At 40.5% G+C, this 14,483-nt stretch overlaps 2 protein-coding genes across 3 annotated transcripts in view; one reads left to right on the top strand and one right to left on the bottom strand.

Annotated features, from left to right (window-relative positions):
• Nucleotides 1–4,353: 4,353 nt before the first annotated feature.
• serp2 (stress-associated endoplasmic reticulum protein family member 2) lies at nt 4,354–10,102 on the top strand. Its single transcript, XM_088083081.1, has 3 exons — nt 4,354–4,540; nt 6,763–6,835; nt 9,588–10,102. The coding sequence occupies exons 1-3, from the start codon at nt 4,457–4,459 to the stop codon at nt 9,626–9,628; spliced, it is 198 nt and encodes a 65-aa protein (XP_087939207.1). The 5' UTR covers nt 4,354–4,456; the 3' UTR covers nt 9,629–10,102.
• A 2,065-nt stretch (nt 10,103–12,167) lies between these two features.
• Nucleotides 12,168–14,483, bottom strand: part of tsc22d1 (TSC22 domain family, member 1) — a 54,274-nt gene continuing 51,958 nt past the window's right edge. For both annotated transcript variants that reach the window (XM_042494253.2, XM_088083079.1), the window contains one exon: nt 12,168–13,876. In XM_042494253.2, coding sequence (XP_042350187.2) covers nt 13,607–13,876 — 270 coding nt within the window. In that variant the 3' untranslated portion in view covers nt 12,168–13,606. The remainder of the gene's footprint in view (nt 13,877–14,483) is intronic.

Below are 14,483 nucleotides of genomic sequence, written 5' to 3' on the forward strand. Positions count from 1 at the left end.
TAAACTAATTACAGTAAGACAGACATTTTTTATCTCAGTTAAATGCTATAGAATACAAACAAAAAGCATTATTTTCTCACTCTCCCTGCCCCTTTCAGCACTCTCGCTTTCAATAATGTCCATTTCATTCCTGGTTTACTGATACTCTTCTTCTCCAGGGCACAGCCCTCTCTCTCTCTCTCTCACACACATACACACACACACACACACACACACACACACACACACACACACACAGACAATGGAGACCCTCGGGATGGGAAAGAGAGAAGCTTGAAATCCAGGTCATGCATTGATGGTGACTTTGTACACACAATGACATTTGATCTGCAGCCAGAGCCTCTGTTTACTTCCTCACAACTCTTCTTCTGTCTCTCTCACATATAAACAAAGAGATAAAAACTCTTTGTGGTATCGAGGGGACTTCATGTCAGACTGTTTACAAAGCCAAAACAAATCCTGCGCTCACTGAAAAAAAAGTTCTTGGGTGAAAGAATACTGCTGCAAAGAATCAGTTAAAACATGCAACTCAGGCTAAAATCACACGCGTGATCATTGACTTTTCATTCTGCATGGGTCAAATAAACAAGATACATGTTAATTAAGTCTTCATGCTAAACTAAAGTCAGACATGGGAGACAGCGAGGTCGGTTGGGACATTTTTGTATCTACATGAAATAATCCCCCATTTCTCACAGACAGCTTGGACAGCAATGAAAATAATTCAATCCATAAACCTATAAAGGTGCCTGGAAACAGTTAATCAAGTTTTTAGAGCCTAAAAATGTGAAAGTCTTGTAAAACGTAAAAGAAGCTGCATTTTCCCAAAGTTCTGCCTCCCTGGCACAATGGTGATGCATTGTTCTGGACAAAAATAAATAAATACTTAAATTGAAGGGGAAAATTGCAGTCTAAATTGAAACACCATATAGTTTTAAAGTGTTAAGTTGTTACAACTTCATAAGTTAAGTCAATAACAACAGCTTGAGTGTTTAAAAAAGGTTGAACTGCACATTCAAAGTATGGGTTCAAATGTAGATGTATATGAAGTTCTTGCAGTAAACATTTACTCAGTGACTTCACAGTGGGTCTTAATAAGTTATGAAAAGCCTTTGTCTTTTTTCGTCCACTTTTTGTTTTTTCGTAACAAGGTAGTCACGATAAAAAATACTGCTCCAGCGGCCCCTGGGTAACTGTTCCGACTGTCACAGGTAGACCAGATGAACTTTGGAGTCCTTAAGTCGGTACCAACAAAAATTCAGACAGCTAAGACCAGCACCAACTGATCAGGTTCCAATGTTTTGTGTACGTGGCATAGTTATAAACAGTATGGTAAAAAAAAAACCCAAAAGAGACAAAAATGAGCTTACACAGATTTCAAAACAAATGGAAGGAATACCATGTGATAAGATACCATACGAGTCGATACCATACAAGGTGATACCATACGAGGTGATACCATACGAGGTGATACGATATACTTTATTGTCTCTGTAGGGAAATTTGTCTTGGACTCAGTGCTGCACAGATAATGCCACACCATGACATTAAAAACACAACAGTCTAAACAAAACCAACATCAGATGTACCATTGCACATAATCCCACTTACACCTAACATAATATTGCACATACATTGCACATAACACATATTGCACTCAATAGTTAGAAGATCTCCATTTTCAGGTTGACAGTGAAAGGTGCTGCTGTTTGGCATGGTGGATGACTAGTTGCTTTCAAACTTGCTAAAAAGGGCACTGCGACTGCCCCTGTTGCAATCAAGCCTGCTTTCCCCCAGATGCACACATTTTCCTAAAATGAACCACTACTTTTAGTGCTAGGAGATTGTAGATTGCTTTTGGAAAGTTGAGTCTGCTGCAAATCCATCAAACCACATAATTTCATGTACTATTACTTATACTGGTCAGGAGTTTTGTAAAGCTTGAGCTGCTCCAAGCAGGAATCTGATGTCTGGTGATGAAGCTGCACGAATTATTTCATATGAGTCATCAGTAATTGTTAATACAATGAATATCTGAGACAACCAAAGGAATCCTCCCTTCACTAGCAATGCTGTCAATCCACACCTTCTGCTGTTTAGTCGGATCTCTTCTTCTCTCCACTGGTGGACTTTGTGTGTCCCTCTCCAACCCTTTGATGCAGTTGCTAGGCAACCTCTGCTGTCTCTCTCTCTCTCTCTCTCTCTCTCTCTCTCTCTCTCTGGCCTCCTTTCTCTCCCAGCAGCCAGCTCGCTCGTCCTGTCAGATGGAGTGAATGATGTAAGTCGGCTGTAACTGATTCAGAAACATGTGCACATCACCCTGAGTAAAGCTGAGTCTTCACTCACCATGTTAGCCTGAGGCCAGAATTTACATGAGTCCTTTTTGTTTATTACAGTACCGTGGACAGAATAGGCAGCTGTTTTCAAGCCATATGTGGAAAAAAGCTGCAGCTTATCACACTGACCTTAAAAAAGATCTTGCCAGCAGGCATTTATGACACCAACGTATTCATAGGAACAAGGGGTATAATTTAACGTGCTTTAGAGGCTGGAGTCTCTTGGAGTGAAAAGGGCCCTGACTGCGCTTATAATTACTGGAAATATGGGTTGGAATAATTGATTAACTCTAATCATTCTGTCTCATTTAAAAATATTAGGCCAGGGTTGCAATTCCCTAAGAAGAACAAAATTCTTGTAGCCAGTGCTCTCAAGGATAACACCAATTTCTCACCCTGTTGGTAACAAAAATAAATTATGGCAAGTTTATTAGAGTTCAGGCACCTACTTCTAAGAAATGCAGTCCAATACAACAGTTCTGCAATAGATCCTACCGACATGAACACTGTAATGCTCAGGGTTTGTTGAAACTAGTTTAGAGAGGTGTTGATTTATTATGAAGGCTGCAGTTGGTGCTGAATATTTCATTGTAACCTTTAAGATTTATTGCAGGACAGCTCTGCTTGACTATAGTTTGAGCTACAGGTGTACTTAATAAACTGGCAACTGAGTGCATAACAACTTGTGTCTGTGGTACCCTTATGGCTACATCTACGGATATTACTACTACTTTGTTGTTTTTACTACTTGTTTTTCTTTTGTATCCATTATTTGTTTTCTTTTTTTCACCATTTGTAAGCCCATATGAGGGAAATGTGTTATATCATGGTAAATAAATACACAGCATCAGCAACATTTTCACAGTGTTTCTGAATAGTCCAGCAATACTCAGATCTCCTTGTAAATTTCAAAAAAGCAAAAAGCAAAAAACAAAACAAACAAAATAATAATAGTTAAAAATGAAGAAAAAAATGTAAAATTGGGTTATTAGATTAATGGAGAGGGGAAAGTTCATTAGACAGACAAACAAAAAAAACATTTTATCTACTGTCCCAATCTGGTAGGCTATAGATATGTCACAAATATTTGTAAATTATGTCATTTCTTTAAATTTTATTCATTTATTTATTTCAGTTGAGTAGATTTTTATGTGCTCTGTGACATCTTAGGGATTGATTGTTATTTATAAGAGGGGAGGAGGTGGTGCAAAATGGAAAATGCAAAATTTAAATATATTTTTAAGCACTGGGGAGGGAATTGTGTTTTTGTTTAGTTTTTGTATATTTGCTTTAAATTGTTATATTTTGTATTTATTTTAAATACCCTTAGAGCCCCCAAACCAGCAAATTGGTTTTAAAGGTACGTTTTCTTTAAAAACTTCAGAAATTACAACATTTATCTGTGAAATATGGTTATTTATGGTGAAGGGAGGGTCATACATGCGCTCAGGGAGCCTCAAGGAAAAAAATATTTGTAGCTCACATACCAGCCACCCCCTACTCTGATTGATAGAGTATAGTCTCTTAGTCTGTTTCTTGAACTGTTGTAAAATGTTCATTTTACCTCTGGGATTTTCCCCCTACAGACTACTGCTCTCTGTCTGTTGTCTTACATTGCAAAAATATTATAAATATTATAAGGAGCAGACTTATCATACTTTTTTTTTATACTGATCAATTAAGTCAATTATCGATTAATGGAGCGCGCCCCTGGCCGCGCGCTCATCTCCGCCAGGTGCACAGAGGAGCCGCGTAAAGAAAGCCAAACTGACGCGTGTAAGTTCCTGAAATAACTTTCAGAATAAAAGTTTAGACAAACACGTTAAATTCAAGTTGTTTTGAGAGTTGTAAAACACCGTCAGATAAGATGGCGATTACAAGATCCACCTGCTGCCGTTTGTAAAATACCAAACATCCCTCCGTGCCGCCTCCTGAAACGCAAACACTGTTCCACTAACATACATGCTCGTATTTTGAAAGACATGTGATAAAGTTTCCGGTGTTGTTGTGTCAGAGGTCTCCTAGCTTGATGCAGGGGTGCTGTCGACAGCCTGCAGCCTCAGAGAATAAAGCTAAAGACTCATTTATTTATCCCGGGTGTCAGATAATCGTTCCGGAAGATGGTGGCTAAACAGAGGATCCGCATGGCCAACGAGAAACACAGCAAGAACATCACGCAGAGAGGAAACGTAGCCAAGACGCTGGTGAGCCGTTAACTGACAGCGAGATGCCAGCATGACATTAGCCCAGATAGGTGACGTTCACTCCGGCATGAAGACAGCAGCATGATGGTGATGGTGCCAGCCGGTCGATAAGTGTGTCCTGCTATATGTCATACAGCAGCACCTTTAAAGCACCGTGCGGTCCTCTGTGATGTGTTCAGTATTCATTATGACCCATCAGGCTGAGCCGTGTCATTAACGTGTAATGTATCCAGCTGATGCTCGTTACCGCCCTCCGCAGCGTTACTTCACCGCTTAGTTTGGATTGACATAGTGAGAATTAAAGACGAGCAGGTTATGTGATGCAGGCTGGAAATCAGCTCAACCCAGTGCTCCCCGGTGCTTCAAAATGTCAGAGTGTAGCGTTCTTTGGCTTGATTACAGTCAAATACACGGGAAGAAGGTACTGATAAACGAAAGAAGACACGGCCCCAAAAGTGGAAAGATATCAGTGAAAAGCAGCAGAAATTTACGTGGAAATTAGTTTTTAAAAAATGACAAAGGCAGAGAAAATTAAACAAAACAAGGCTAACAAGACTTGGAGAAAAGTGCTTATTACATTAAATAATCCTGTAACAATTGTAAATATGTTTTTCCAACTAGTTTTTATTTGTTTTTCCATAGACATTTTTCCATAGTGTATATATATATATATAAATACCTTATACCCTGGTGAAATTCCAGGATCAGATACTGCCCAAGCCAACTGGGAAGTTATAATGATAAATTTTCACTTTTTCCACATGTAATAGGGCAAACAATATATTCACTAAGAATTTATATATATATATATATACATATATTCTTATCTCACAACTTTTTATTTTTATTTATTTTCATTTAACCAGTCATTTCGCCAAATATTTACTGGTTGTAGATTATTGAATTGTGAGTCCTATCTGTTTTATATCGTCAAATATCTTTAGGTTTGCTGCAAGTTGAAGATGTTGCCTTTTGATGGACATTTTCACTATTTTCTGAAGGAAACAGTCTGACTTTTGATTGTATTATTTGTCAGCAGATGGGATTGCAGAATTAAATTTCCACTCCTCAAGCACCTCAAAGACCTCCAATCCATAGTGGTTGAAAATTTTTGGTTAAAAGTTGGTCATGTGATACAATCAACGAGCAAAACTATTTCCATTAATCTTTCTGTGGAGCATGAGCCAGCTTCCCTCTGAATCTGTTATTAATGTATGCACTTTTAATGTCGACATCTTCAGTAAAAATCTTGCAACTCTTAACACATGATGGAATGAGACTTTTCATCCTCTCTGCTGTAATATCCGAGGAAAGGGAATGTGGGTTCTGTAAACAATATATTTATTTAATATAAAAATAATTTATTTTTCTTCTAAACACAACTTGCTTTTTTCTTTCTCTGTGCTATCCACCCATTATTTAAATAGTGTTGTGTAAAGCTATCTATTTATTTATTTTACTCAAGAGTATTGATATTTTCAACTGTATTGACAGTGCTATAAAGTATTCTATCCATCTGTTAGTGAATCAGGAGGACTTTTGTAGGCTTGTTCATCCCTTTGAAAACTCTCACTAGCAACACAAGCCCGATCTGACACTTTGACGATATATTATTATCCTTCCCCTCCTCTGTCACTAAATATAGTTTAAACAGTAGCTTAAAGGTCAAACATCCAGGCTGCTCACCGTCTCTTTTCTCAGAACAAACACTTATGAAGAAAGCAGCCGCTCCCTCCAGCATCACTGAGATCATCACTGACTGTAATAACTTCCCTCACCAACAGCAGACAAACATGTAGCACGTCCAAACAGATGATGTCATCTGGTGGAAGCCGACGGGTTCTCCCGTAATCTACCCACACGGGCGTCTCGTGCTGTCATCTTTTCCACGAGCCCCAATTTGACAAAAACTAACTCAGCAACTTTCAGTGTAATAATAGACACTTGGATTTGTTGTTGTGCACATTTTGGTGAGCGTCAGTACAAACAAGTTGATCTGTGGTGGCTTCTGGTTTGAGAAGAAAGAGCGACCGAGCAGAAATGGGAAACCGCTTTGTAAATCTATCCACATTCAAGCTGTTTTACTTTTGCTCTGCAGCATCTGTCACATTGCTGTTGCAGCAGTAATGCTAATGTATATATATATTTTGTGTGTGTGTGTGTGTGTGTGTGTGTGTGTGTGTGTGTGTGTGTGTGTGCATGCTTGTGTGTCTTTCCCATAGCGACCACAGGAGGAGAAGTATCCTGTGGGTCCCTGGCTGCTTGCCCTCTTTGTATTTGTTGTGTGTGGATCAGGTATGGACCTTTTATACCTACAGAAGAAAGTGTACATTTGTGTGTTTGTGCAGTGTTTTTGCCTATGTTGATAGTAAGCTAATATGGTGGTTGATTATAATATACAACACATTAATATAGCAATAAGCTGGCAGTGTCCCAGTAGCATAAACAATAACAGGGGCAGGGCAGGAAAACCCATCTAAAATGTCTAAACTCATGCTTGTTTCCTATCCCAGACCTCCTATTTTAACGTAAGAAATCCTAACTGTAAATGTAATTCTTCAATCAGCACTCTTCTGTCATACCTGTATCTTTGATTAGAATGAACTAGCAGGCTACTCCAAACGGACAAGCCACAATAATAAAACAAACTCCGAAGGATAACTTAACTTAGTCAACAAACTCATAGGTAATCCTACCTCTAACTCCTATGATTGTCAGCTCATCCCTGATCTGCAAAGCGTTTGCTATCACTCAAAATCCAGACTGTCCACTCCCCCAGTACATCATCCCATAGTGGCTCTTAATTTCTATCTATCTGTCTGTCTGCACGTCTATCTATCTACCTATCACTTGTCACTGACTTGCTTGTTATCATAAACCAAAAAAAAGATGGGCTTTCAGTTTTCTGGTGAATGTATATAAACAGTAGAGTGACACCAGAGTGCAAATTATTTGGATGAGCTCTTTAAGGTTATGAGAAAGGCACGGCTGTCTTTTTTTAATGCTGTGTTCAAACTACAAGCAACGCACAGACTACTCGTCATTTTCAGTGGAAGCCGTTGACATGAAGCCACAAACTAAAGACCGACTCGTCCTTGTGGATGGCTGTGATGTGTTACAAATCAAAGTTAAACTGGCCTCAACTTCTTTCAGCGCTCCAGTGACTCAACAAAACAACACCCAGTCATATTGTTTGTTTCTAGCTGTGGTGGTGTTTTATTTAGCTAAGTTAGCTAAAGTTATGCTAGCTTTACATACATTGCGGTGAGCACGGTAATACAGTGTGGTAGCAAAATGTGAAGTTTGACTTGAGCTCAGGTATTGATGAAACACTCTAAAGCTGGATTTGGTCCAAAGAATCTCTCTACTTTTATTAGTGTCTTGGTCATTTTAATATCACATTTTACTGCCACATTAGCATTGTCATTAGATACAGAGCAGGTGGACCCAAACGCAGGAGACAACAGGAACTCAAAAAGGTCTCACTTTAATACAAAGGAACAGCCACTAACCATCAAATGAACAAAACAAGGATCCAACAAAGACTGACATGAAAACCAGGGCTTAAATACAAACTAGACTGATGGGGGGATGAAGTGCAGGTGGGGAAAAAGTGCAGAGAAGCTCAGGTGAGGGGAATAAGGTGATTAGGCAGAAGAACAGGCAGGGAGGAAGTGAGGAGCAGGGAAGGACTAACAAGGCTGATGCAGGACAGGTGTGACGGAGAAAAGGCGGCAGGAAACAGACAAAGGCTGGAAGAACTAAGGACACCAGTGAGGGTGGAAAGAGGAGAAGGCAAGGCCACAAATGACGTCACGGGGTACAGAAAACGTGCAGAGAAATCAACCAGATTTCACTGCGCATGTGCTGCACCTGTATTGTGTGATGTCATTTAAGACTGTGACTTCTCCTATTTCCACCCTCTTTGAAGGACTCTAAACTAAACTAATCAGGGCAGACATACACTATGATGGGAAAACACACAAAGACAGGAGGTAAAGCCATAAAATAACACAAGTAACTCTTCAAAATAAAACAGGAAACAGAGACACAGATAAATACATAAAACACAAATAGAACGCCAAAACAAAGTCTACAATGTAAAAGATTATAAACAAAAACCCAAAATCATGACAAGCACAGTGTCAGCTAACTACGCTAAATCACACAGCAGCGAGAAATAAATACATATGATTGGTTGATGCCTCGCCGCGTCATTGTAGTGCTGAAAAAAGTTGAAACCAGCTCAACTTTGATTTGTAGGGCGTCACGCTCGTCCAAAGTGTCAGGGGTCATATTGTAGCTTCATGTCACTGGCTGTTCCTGTGTGGCTCTTAGCATTAGCATTAAACCAAAGTGTATTGGTGATCGGTGCGACAACTGGCAAAGCCCCATGCTGTATTGTCGGCCGAATGTAGCATCAAATTCAAAATGAATCATTTTTTCTGTAATCAGTGAATGGCTACCCATTCTGACATGGTTTTTGGAAATTTAAAGGGTCATCAAACAGTTTGAGTGGCCTGTCAGTCTTAATATTTCAGTGTTTATGTCCCTGTCCTCATTTTCATTGCCATACATAAACAACAACAGGGCTGCTGCTATATTTTGGCAGTTATTTTGTATTTAGGACATCCTTAAGATTTCTCACATGGGAAATTCCTAATTTAGCACAGATCTGTGATGACAAAAATCTTATCCAAGGATAAAATAGATTTTTTTTCTCAAACTGAGTTAGGAAACTTGTTTTTGTGATACCCTAAAACCTAAATGTCATCCTAAACTGAGATAAGATGGGATTTCAGACTAAAAGTTTCTGTAATAAGGTCCCAGGATCCTAAAACTGATGCAGGCAAATAAATAAAGCTCAGCTATCATTGATTTTATTTTTAAGTGCTTTTTCAATGGTGACATGTCAGGCGTCTTCTGTAAAATGGCCTATGTGTATATACAATATGTCCATTCACAGCCTCAGAATATTTACTGTACATTCGAGGAGTGAACGCCGCCGGGTTTTGACAGCTTCTGTTTCTTGGTTGTGCTCTCTCAGCCATATTTCAGATCATCCAGAGCATCCGTATGGGGATGTGATGCAGAAGGAGCGTTCGGACTCCCGTACCCTTCGTCATGCCCTCACTGAGCCTGGCTAGCCCGCACCTGCACACCCCCCCAACCCGTTCCAGAGGCCCAGAGACTGACGCCAAAGCTTCGGATCCAGCAGACCTCAGAGAGAGAGAGAGAAGCTCCCCCGACCACCGCCTCCACCTGTCCCTCCAGGGGACACGTCCCTGCCCTCAATCAGTGTTTACAGTGTTGCAGTCTGTGGTACTGACAGCTTTTCTATGGACAGTCTAAAACCACGCCGGCTGGAAAAAGTGTGTCTCATTACTCACTTGGCACCTATGTGTGTGTGTGTGCGTGTGTGTGTGTGTTAAGTTGTGACTGTTGATGTGAGAGTGTGTGGGGCCAGTGAATCCTGCTGACAATGTGCCATATCTGTCTAAGTGTTCGTCTGTGTTACGTGAGAAGAATCTTTTTTCAAATAAATGTCCAACATTTAGGGGGCGCCCAGTTTTATTCTGCTTTTGTGTTTATCAGTGCGTACACACACACACACACACACACACACACACACACACACACACACACACACACAGAGTACTGAACTGTACTGTTGGGGCATTTTATCGGGTCTTTACTCCCTGGATGACATGAAAAACTAAACAATTCAAGCAGCAAATGTTTGACAAGGTGAAGTTGGATGTGTCAGTAGTTTTCCTGCAACGTTTTGGTGTAATATCACTTCATGACAACATTATTGAGTTATTTATTTTAACCCCCCCCCCCACCTGACAAGTGTGGCATATCAAGATGCTGGTTAACCTTTTAACACCTGGGATTGATGTCAGTTTTCTTGTGCTGAATTCAGATGCCTTTCACAAGCATTTTAACCTCTGAAACCTGAGAAAATTGATTTGATTTCTCTCAAAAAGGGAGGAAAAATGTCCAGAAAACAATTTTTATAATTCTCTTGTTTAAAAAATGTAACAAAAAAGATTTTTTTTGGCTATTCTTGTAAAGCTACTGGTCACGCCAGTTTGCTCAGTTTTCGAAGGGTTAAACAGCATGATAACACAGGTGAGCCCTGGGATGGACAAATGTGCACTTTGATCACATAACACAATGACACAGATGTTACGAGTTTAGAGGGAGCCGGCCATTGACGTACTGCTGCAGGAATGTCACTGAGCTGTTGCCCATGACCTTATTGTTCATTTCACTACTATAACATGTCTCCTGTGTCACTTCCCTGAACTTGCATCGTTCATCCAACCGGACTCACAACTGCACGAGTTACAGTGACGAGCCTCTGTCAGGTCAAGACCCTGGTGAGGATGATGAGCATGCAGAGACAGTTTCTTCATGTTATGCAGACATTTTTCAGTTGCACAAACCAGTTGTTGCATCAGCTGGATTGATACAATCTCGGAGGTGAACACACTGGGTGTGGGGGTCCTGAGGGGGCGAGGCTGCATGTGGTCTGTGGGTGTGAATGCAACAGCACCGATGGACATTCCTGCGGTCCACGTGCCAATTGCACGCTTCCTCAAAACTTGTCACATCTGTGGCGTTGTGTTGTGTGATCGAACTGCACATTTTAGAGTGGCCTTTAATGGTGGCCAGCCCGAGACACACCTGTGTACTAATGATGCTGGTTAATCAGCATCTTGATATGCCACATCTGTCAGGAGGAAGTGCTCTCTGACGCAGGTTTTAAAAAAATTGCAAAAGAATTTTGTTGACTATGTATTGCCTGAATTTAAGTGGTGCATAATTCAGGGTTCCCACACATTTTCAAAATTTCTAAACTTTTCCATGACATTTCAAGGTTCCTTGATATAAAAAGTGTCTTGCCCCATCTGCCCGAAATTTTTCAAGCACATCAGATTCAAACTGCAGTTAAACATAATTTCAGCTAGCTGGTAGGCATTAATGGAGAGACGATCACAGGGAGAACATATGTAGAACGTTGCACATCAGTGCATACTGGATCAACACTACATCAACATCTTCATCACACAGAACAAGATCTTATGACTGTCATGATTTTTTACTAATTCTATTAAGTTTCCAGGCCTGGAAAATGTGGTTGTTTAATTCAGTGACTTTTCCGGGTTTTCCATTACTGTGGGTCATTTAAATTTTTGTTCACTATATATTGCCTGAATTTCAGTGGTTCTTTATTATGGTGGAAATGATCAGGAATCTTGACTTTACTTTTTTTTTTTTTTTTGCTTGAACCTTAATTAATCTATGGTCATCTAATGACAGCTTCAATCCAAGCACCACTAGGCTGTGACTTTCACCTCCCTGCTTACAACAAGGTTCAAATACATAGTCAGGAGTAATTAACCCCGATTCAGAAACACCCTGAAGCACAGAGGACTTCAGCTCCACACCATGCATGCAGAAAGCAGCATGACTCCACATGTGACAGGACTCTATAATAGAGACAAACTATCTGTCACATCTCACACATCTGCTGACAGGCAGTGCACATTCGCATCTTCACAATGACTGATCTCAGCTGCCACGAGACAAAAATAAGAACAAAAAGATGACCAGGTGATTATTCTTCCTTAAGCATGTTTATTAAAAGTTGTGAAGTGCAGCTGTCAAGTGCAATTGTGGTATGTATGTTACAATATCTCATCCGGTTTTTGCAGAAACATGCACAGAACATGAGCATACAACTGATACACAGAATGAAAAAGAAAAAAAAACATCTCTAGAGTTTGTTTTTTTAAATGCTGAGATTTAAGATATTGTTCATCCAAAAGTACTTCACTGTCAAATAAAAAGAAAATATAAAGGTGCAATACTCCAGAAAGAAAAAGAGCCAAGTGAAAATGATTTTACAGTAAGAGTTAATGTCGCAGTAAGGGATATGGACACCTTTGCTGTCTGTGTGTTGTCAGTTAAATAACCTAAACTCCTGTCCATCCACAGAATCTTGAAAATACAGCATTAAAAATAGACGACACAGACTGGGCAAGACCAGCATGTTCCCCGCTCACCCGCTTCAATCTGTGTGGCCAAGATAGCCTCTGTTGTTTTTCTCCCTCTCCGCACTATTTTACATGGTACTTACACTATACAGAAATATACATCTTCTTCTGCCCGTCAAACTTTTAGGAAAAAAAAGAAAATGCAGCTTAGCCCAAATGTCCCAACCCTGTCAAATAAGGTTTAAATTACATGCCACTGCAGGGTTGAGAGAACAGCAATGATGAGCTTTGTCGAGGGCAAAATGAGGAGCTTGAAAGTGAAATACTGAAATAGAATATCATCATCTCCATAAGAAACCATGTTTTGTTCATCCCACCAACCCACGGTTGAAGTAACGTCATCAATGCTGCCGGGTGTTGTTCAAGAATACCCTCCCGCCCCCTCCCCAGCCCTCCCTCGACTCCCCCATTCCAGATGGGGACTTTGTCATAATAATTGCTCACATTCTTCATATGTCACTCAGAGAAGGCTTTTTCCGCTCCCTCACATCTCTCAGCCTGTAACTTCAGCCTTGAGAGAGAACCTCTTTTATTTACATCATTCAGCAAAAAAAAAAAAAAATTGGTAACCAATACAATCCTCCACCTCCTGCGCTTCCACCGCCATCATCAGTAAAATCGACATCACTTAAAATCCAGACACAGGCACAGTGATTTTTTTTTCTATAGCTAAGTATATTGTCGCCACTGATAAGCTGTTTTTGTTTCTTCTTGGTAAGACATTCTAGTTGATATGTCCAAGGGATATTTGGCAAATGTTCGATGATTCAATCCTCCGCTGAAACCAACTCCCCTTTACAGCATCTCAAGATTGTCACCCTCCACCACCGTGCTGTACAGCACCACACCTCCTGTCCCACTAGCTGCATCCTTCTGAGAGATAAATATGTGCAAATTCTTGTCTTAACAGCATAACCTCCTGCTGTAGAAGGCAAGGTTTAACTCTGCTGCTGCAGCAGAACTTAAAAGTCAGTCTGTCCGTCTGTCTGTGCAGACCAGGCTACGCCGAGGGACCAGAGCTGTGCGAAGTGGGCTGGGTGAGGGCAGCGGCGCTCGGGGGTCCCGGGGTGGCAGCTGTCGGAGGGGCAGGCGGGGAGCCGGTCTGAACCTGGGCCTGGAACTGGGCCATCTGCTCCGGGCTGGCCAGTGTCTTCAACAGGGTGTTCTCCTGCTCCAACTGGGAGTTACGGTCAATCAGCTCCTTAATCTGCTCCTTTAGGACTTCCACCTCCTCACGCACGGCGTACATCAGGTGACTCTTCACCAGGTCCTGAGACAGACACGTTACGAGATTATTATTGCAACATATTACAAAATTTACATCAAGGAGGAGTCAAGCCCTAACCTCACCTAACGCCCAGTCTTTGATTATTTCTTGTATGTAATCTCATTTCTTTGTATGGATCCAGATCATTGAATCCACCCACTTCACAAAGTTGATTGTTTTGTCTAATACTGTGACATAAAACTGAGGTTTCCACTGAAATGAAAATTAACAATGAGCGCATTGGTGGGATTCAAGATTAGCAATGAGGAGTGATAACAACAACGGGGAGGACTGCAGGTACAATAGATGTGGCTACTACTGAGGCTGTTTGAAAAATACAGTAACGCCCGAAATCATAACTTGTTTTACTTTGCTCCGCTCTTCTCTTAAAACCCCAGCAAAATAGGCATGTCAGCATGGCTACTTGTTATTTGTTGACTTACTATTACGTTAGATTCAGGCGTATATGTTGGTCTCTGGTAAATGATAAGGGAAAATAAAATCCCTCTTTTCATTATGCCAGGAAATTATTCAAAAATGCTGTTCTAAACAGTATATTGCAAAGGGGTATAATCTTATTTATAAAAACATGTATACATTTATATAACTT

Source organism: Plectropomus leopardus, chromosome 10 (assembly GCF_026936395.1).
Source record: "Plectropomus leopardus strain MGB_pleo_1.0 chromosome 10, ASM2693639v1, whole genome shotgun sequence".
Classification (NCBI taxonomy): Eukaryota; Metazoa; Chordata; class Actinopteri; order Perciformes; family Serranidae; genus Plectropomus; species Plectropomus leopardus.

Bases quoted from the DNA above. Each gene is read 5' to 3' on its own strand.
- serp2 (XM_088083081.1), top strand. From the start codon at position 4,457: ATGGTGGCTAAACAGAGGATCCGCATGGCCAACGAGAAACACAGCAAG. The intron at 4,541-6,762 runs GTGAGCCGTTAA...TCTTTCCCATAG, and splicing joins GAAACGTAGCCAAGACGCTG to CGACCACAGGAGGAGAAGTA. The intron at 6,836-9,587 runs GTATGGACCTTT...GTGCTCTCTCAG, and splicing joins ATTTGTTGTGTGTGGATCAG to CCATATTTCAGATCATCCAG.